General features: G+C 35.4%; 1 protein-coding gene across 2 annotated transcripts; it reads right to left on the bottom strand.

Moving 5' to 3' along the window:
- Positions 1–761: 761 nt before the first annotated feature.
- Positions 762–5,643, bottom strand: LOC8258165 (pentatricopeptide repeat-containing protein At1g18900). Of its 2 annotated transcripts, XM_048372959.1 has the most exons (3): positions 5,290–5,643; positions 4,675–4,725; positions 762–3,708 (listed from the first exon to the last, which is right to left on the bottom strand). In XM_048372959.1, the coding sequence occupies exons 2-3, from the start codon at positions 4,690–4,692 to the stop codon at positions 1,075–1,077; spliced, it is 2,652 nt and encodes an 883-aa protein (XP_048228916.1). In that variant the 5' UTR covers positions 4,693–4,725; positions 5,290–5,643; the 3' UTR covers positions 762–1,074. The 2 variants fall into 2 exon arrangements, with proteins under 2 accessions (XP_048228916.1, XP_002511505.1); XM_002511459.3 differs by lacking the exon at positions 4,675–4,725 and having other exon boundaries at positions 5,290–5,629.
- Positions 5,644–7,257: the final 1,614 nt, after the last annotated feature.

Here is a 7,257-nt window from a genome sequence, read left to right as displayed (position 1 = left end):
TGCAATAGTTTTGTGGCCTAAGTAGTTTTAATAATTCAAATAACAGTTTGTTTTAGTAAAAATAAACATCATATTATGTGGGCAACAGCTGAAGTTTCCACCATGGAAATGGTCCTCAATCTATTATCTTCACCCTCGTCATTTAGTATCAAAACATGATTAAGGCACGTGGTACTAGTAAAGGGATTATTTTTAAATACTAGTACTGCTATGAAGTTAACTTTTTACATAGCAATTATGCTGTTGGAGAAGATGTTATCTCTGTCGTATAGAAGTTGGAATCAAATATCAGTTCAGGTTATTCAAATGATCATGTAAAAACAGTCCAAGATCTCCACAGGACATTCTGAGAATAACTCAACTCAATTCGATCATTTTGTATAACCAAATTTTGCAATTACAGACCCTTTTAATTATCCCTGTAGCAATGAGTGAAAACAAGCTGAGGGTTAGGATCTTTTAGGCCAAATTTTCTTCCTAAAGAAAGGACACATATGCTCATGTCATTGCCTATCTTAGCTTTAAGGGCATGTTGGGATTGGGGTTGGAAATGCAGGAAGGCCGTCTGGAATAGCAAATGCACACATTTCTTTCTATGCCTCGTGTACATCAATTCATTGTAAACAACTTTACAGAGGGCTATGCAGCAGATGTTAGTAAAACCTAACGTCTCTTCACTTTTTATCCTGTTGATTCTAATACTCCAAGTTTCATAGGTTGAAGAATGCAAACACATTTTGGACTATTAACAAAAGCCGGAATACCATGAAAAATGGCTTTCTATTACTTCACTGCAAGCAGATACAGGATAAAGGCCCCAAGACGAACAGCTAAAGCGAGAAATATAATGCAATTGAACCCTGGTTTGCTAGCTAATGAATCTATATATTTGTTGTCATTACAAATTTCATTGTTGTGAGCTACAAATGACAAACAATAAAAGACCGATCCAGCAACAACACAAGTCAATGCTCTAACATAACTACATAATTCTTTACATGATATTGCATCATTTCTTCTACTTGCCGCAACAAAATTGTACTCCAGCAATAATGCGAATTAAATTGCTGCTACTTACAGTAGATGCATCCGGTCAACATAAGGTTGGAGCAGCCACCTGTTGAGAGGTTCCCCACACCCCACAAAGCACCCAGAGTTGCCATTTTCGGTGAAAAATGGGAAGCTGAAAATATGCAGCAATTCTTGAACTGCCTGCCTCACCATGGAAGATCCTGTCACCCTGCTTCGACGTCCCCACCCAGTCACAATATCAATACGACTGGGACTAATTCCAGAGACTAGCATCTGCTGGCGAAACCAAGCAAGCGTCCTAGACAGTGCCGTCACAGCAGTACCATCAGACATAACATGCAGGTTAATAAGCCAATAGCAAGAACCTTTCTCTTTGACAGCATCAGGATATACATTCCTCTGAGCAGCCACCTCCCAAACTGAGCCAGCCTCCTCCTTGAGCCCTGACTTGTGAAGGAAATCAACCACAGCATCTACAAGTCCTCTTTTGCTCTCTCTATCTTCACTATGCATCAGATCCAAGAACTTACTTGCATGATCCCGAACATTTTGACCATCAGGTCCAGCTGATGGTAAAGACAGCAGGAACATGTGTGCAGGGTGTCCTGTAACGGCCATGAGCTCACAATAAATCCCCATATCATATGGTGAGCGTGCCTCTGTACAACAACTGAGGAGCAATGTATAAGTCTGCAAAGAAGGATTTAGACCCAATTCCAGCATGCTCTGAAGCAAGTTATAAGCATCTGCTAGCTTGTGAACCCGTAGAAATGCACTAAGAAGAGAATTACATGTTGGCACATTCGGGCGCAAACCAGTGTTAAGCATGGTCTGATACCATTGCCAAGCCTTTTCAACATTCCCAGCCTTTCCCCACAAGTCTACCAGAAGACCATAGACAGGTTCATCAGGCACCCAGTTCTTCCTTTTCATCTCAGAAAAAACTGCTTCTGCTTCATCAAGATAGCCACAATGTCCAAGCACCTCCATAACTATACTATAAGTTACTTTGTCAGGTTGAAATCCAGCACTTTGCATGTCACGATAAAGCTTTAATGCACTCTGGTAATTCCTTGCCTTAGCTTGCAAAGCAATCATGATATTGTAGGTAACTAAGTTAGGAACACAACCTTGTTCAACCATCTCACAAAATAGCTTGTGGGCAGCAGCCAAATGGCCAGCTTTCCCAAGGCAGTTTATAATAACACTATAAGTGAATGTGTCAGGAGAAAGACCAGCTGCTTGCATTCTCTGATACATCTCCAAGGCAAAGTCAAGAAACCCAGCTTTTGCATGAATATCAATGAGTGTGCAGTATGTAACGCGATCAGGTTCACATCCTACCCTCTGCATTTCATTGAATACATCAACTGCATCATTCAGGTAATTTGCACGACCATAACTGTGAATAAGACGGTTATAAGTTACAACATTAGGTTGGCATCCATCCTTGACCATCTGGTCAAGCAATTTGTTAATTGCTCCAAACTGCTTTGCACGGCCAAGGATGCCAACCATAGTCGTATAAGTATGCCCATCATGGTTGAACCCAGGTTGCCGTTTCAACCAATAAAAAAAGTTAAGTGCAACTGTATGATCTTGAAGCTGCTTTAGCACTTGGTTTGCTTGGTATGGGTCCATTGAATAATTAAGATTTGCAAGAGCCTCCTCTGCGGCAGGACCCCACCTTATTTGTCTCAGTATGTGAGCAACATTTTCTACAATGTGCCCATTGCTTGCAAAACGTCTGGTACTTGGCACCCTTACTACTGGCATTTTAGTCTCTCTTGGGGGTTTTCTATAATCTTCAGCAACGTACTCCCCATATTTTGTATCTGAAGTCTGTACAGTTTGTACATTGGCATTAAAATTTGCGGTGGACCGATTCGATTGACCTTTTGATTTCTGAGGTATAATCCTTCTATCACATGTATCTGAAGCTATGCTACAAGTTTTCACTGAATTACCAGCAGGAGTATTTGAAACACGTTTGGAACCCTTGATAAAACTTGATTTCTCACTTTTATCCCTTGTGCTGTCATAGTTACTGGTACTGGAAGACACTGCTGCCTCTGGAGATGCTTTTGGATAAACTTTAGAACAGTTCTCTCTCCTGATAGGCTTCACATTTGAAGATCTTACAGTAGACTGTGGCCTGGTGGGGTCAACCATGCAGTTTTTAGGTGAGTTTATTCCACTTCCATCAGTTATCGGAAGTTTGTAGTTTACCAAATCAGATAGAAAACTAACTGCCGCAATACCTGCTTTGAAAAACTGATCTGAAATTGGAGGCGAAGAGTATGGAATATCATTCTCGACAGCATCAATGCCACTAGCATAGCTAACACAATCTGATTTCCTAATAGAAATTGGAGCAGACACAACTTGCGGCAGAGTTGGGCATTCAACACTCTCAACTTTGTGAGGAACCAACAATTTTCCAGCATCTCCCAATAGAGAAGTTTGTGATACCCTTGCTGAAGCTTTGGGTACTAACGCGGGTCCTCTCTGTGCAAGTACAGCATTATTTCTTGTTTGCTGCCTTCTTGGAAGGCAGGATTCATCCTCAGAGCAAGTGCATGAACTACCATCTGATGTACTACACCGTGATCCGCTAAGAAAAAATGACCTTGCATTACTAGAAAGGTTACTAAGCTGCTTTGCCCGTAACATGATCTGCAATAATAGAATAACTCAATGTGAGAGCTTTTACTTTTTACCATAACTATCAACTTCATAATACTTTGAACAGCTCGAGAATAACATTATGATTCATTTGCTGATGAGCTAGCATCAACAATACAAAGATAGGCTGTTCAAGTTATTAGCAAAATTTATAATCCGTAGCGGCTGCAAAAAGACCAGCGTAGAGGACAAGAAAGACCAAAATGTAGAGAACAAGAGAACCCAATTGCTGATGTAATAAAATGACACTATGACAATGAAATTATAATTTGCAAATATACACGTTGAGAAGACTTGTGAATCTGCAAATTCTCAAATTGAGAGTTCTCATGCGCCAAGAAAGCACTTCAAAGGAATAATTGAGACTTACCAATCCTATAAATAAAGTTTAACGGTAAGATAAGCAAGCCATTATACATTAGCTGTCAAATATATGATGCAATTGTACCCATAAGGCACATTCCAAAAGTCCATGGTATTAATCATACTTAATCAATTCCCCAGAATATGACTTCTCACTTCCATTAACGTATCTCCCCCTTAGCTTATGTGAACTTGTCCCGCATTTTACTTAACCTTAAGAAACAGCTTATATTTTCTGTAAGTATCAAAGCATAAATCTTTCATAAGATTCACTACTCGCCAACCTTCTCATAACAAATATTCTTCAAAAAAACATTTTAAAGGTGCACTATAAAAATACTTCGTTTACTCATCCACTCAGTCAACAACAAAGCAAACTAAAAGCACCAATATGCTTCTCAGAACAGCAATAGATGCAGTCTCAACTATATGCAAATGTATGTGTATATATGTTTATGCTGCTCTAAACATTGAATTTTGTCTATTTTGGGTCTCCTTCCACTATCAATATGTTGGTATCTACCCCATCAACAGGCCAGACAAAGGAAATTTACATTAGACAATAAAAAATCGCAACAAAAAGAGAAATCTTAACTCAAATGAGGCCCCCATCAAATCAGAAATTGCTTCTCCAGAGTCTGAAGGCTAAAAAGCGAAATATTCATTCATCCAAAAAAAAAATATGGCACTTCCAAATCCAATTACCAGCAAAACTACACTAATATGTAAACACTAGAGAACTCAATAACACGCATGGCTTCATTCAGTCATCAAATTAATTTCTTTTGAACCATCATCTACCAATTAACACCAAGCATGAACAATGCACACATCCAACTCATCAAATTGCTTTCTTCTACACATCAGAATCGTTCAATTCACAAGCTGCATTTATCAACACAATTAAATCAACAAGAAGAACATAACTTTGTAGCCGTAAAGTACATATCCCGATACACTAGCAGTAAAAGTCATCAAGAATCACATCAAACTTCTACGTTTCATTAAAAGAAAAAAATGCAAATTACAACAAGCCCATGTTCTCAACTACCAATATAAACCCAAACAAACCAAGAGAAACCCACAAGCCCAGATAACAAGAAAATGGTAATTACAGCAAGAAACAGCAAAACAGCTCAAAGCACAGTAAACAATGACACCTATATGCAGCGACAAACATTTTTTAAATTCAAAGGTAACGGAGAGTACCTGAACTGATGTATTAACTTGTAGGTTTCTTTAGATGAAGAAAAGCATAGATTTTTTTTTTTTTCTTTTGGAGAAGAAGAGAAAGAGCAAAGGGAGGCGGCTCTGTTCTTCTCTCCACCGTCAACTCATGAGTTTTCCAAGCAAGTAGGGAGCCAGGTTAAAATTTGATATGTTTTTCTTTTTAAAAACCTTTTTTTACTTCGTTTCTTTTTTTCATTTTTACTCTGTTTCTTATTACTTTTACCCATTTATTAAATTTTAATAATTTTCCCTGCGCAGAGTCCGTTTCCTTGCCTTGGCATTCGCATCATAAAAGTCTCATAAATGTAAAAAACATTGTTAAATAATTATCGATAAATTTTATTCCAAATCATTAAACTTTTCATGTTATTTTATTAATTTTCTGTCAACTTTATTGCATTTATATTTGTGAGGCTTTTATTGAGCTATAATAAGAGTAGCGAATACACATGCTGTAAAAGGCACGATATTTAAAAAAAAATAAAAGCTTCTAGTCAGGTTTCTACATTTACCAATTCGAACTGATGGGTTTGGTTGGGTTCATTGGGTTCTTTTGAAGCTTTCTTCGACATCTTTTGCTAGTCTTATTGGTTCTTTGATTCCTTGGTTTCCATTTTTTTAGGCAATAATATATTTCTTTTCTTGTTTATGTCAACTTTGGATTTTGAACAGATCAACACCCTCCCTCGCTATATATTAGCATTGATACGTATTTGTTTAAATTATACACGAAACATATTAATACAAATTCTTTTTCCCATTTATCTTATTGTTTATAGTCTTATTTGGTGCATAAAAATTATTGAATTGGGGCATATTAAATTTAAATATAAAATATTTATATAGTACATAAATCGACTAATAAAATTATACTTAAATTTTATATAAATATGTATTTATTAGTTGAAATTTCTTTTTTATACTTATTATAAAATAATTCAACAACTGAGATTTATTTCTCAAATAATTCAGTTATTGTTAGAATAAAATAATAATTATTATGAGACTAGTAATTTATTAACACTTATAATAAAGAGTATTTTTGATATTGTTATGGAGACAAAAAACTCGAATCTTTAAACTATATATGTAAAATTTTATAATATATTATAAAAAGCTATATATACGTATTTACGATAGAAGGCATATATATATATATATTAAGTAAAAAAAAAAAGTCAAATGTTTCTTGTTGCCCAAGCTTATATTTTTTATCTAAAAGCTTATATTTTATATTTATGGGATAAATAAATGGAGAATCCCGTGATTTTAGGGACCGATTATTTTGTGTCGATGTTTTTATTAGGAATCTCAAATCTGTACTCGCTCGCTGTTGGTACTTGCTACTGGACCAAGAACCTAGAGTCGGCCCGGTCCAATAAAAGGCCCAACTTCACTTCCATCAGTCAGTATCCATAAGCTTACGTGGATTTTTCTTATTTAAAATTTTTAAAAATTTAGTTATAATTTTTTATATTTAAAAAATTGTTTTTTATTTTTTATTTTAGATACAAGTAAACATAAATTTTTATATTCTGTTTTTATTTGAAAGTTTTTTAAGAAATTAATATAATTTGTCAAAGCTGATTTTGAAAAGTAAAATCTATAATTAGAAACAAAAAAGATGAAAAATGAAAAATGATCTGGAAAAACTATGCCAAAGTGGGGATGCTGCATAAGGAAAAGTTTGATGCAAGTCAAATCTTAGAGTTGCATCATTTGAGACTGGACAAACCCACCAAATGTAGAGAATAGAGAATAAAAGGCCCAACCACGTACATACAATTTTCCAAAAACTTTCCCTACATTCATCTCTTACAATAATTTTTCAATATTTTTATATTTTTATTAAATAAAAATTATAAAATCTTAGATAGATTTAAATTTTTTATACGAAAGTTATATATTAAGATATTTTAATAAATTTAATTTTAATTTTATAATTTT

This window comes from Ricinus communis, chromosome 4, assembly GCF_019578655.1.
Source record: "Ricinus communis isolate WT05 ecotype wild-type chromosome 4, ASM1957865v1, whole genome shotgun sequence".
NCBI classification, from domain to species: Eukaryota; Viridiplantae; Streptophyta; class Magnoliopsida; order Malpighiales; family Euphorbiaceae; genus Ricinus; species Ricinus communis.
Note: the sequence above shows the minus strand (reverse complement) of the source record. Positions and strands in the feature narration are given on the sequence as shown.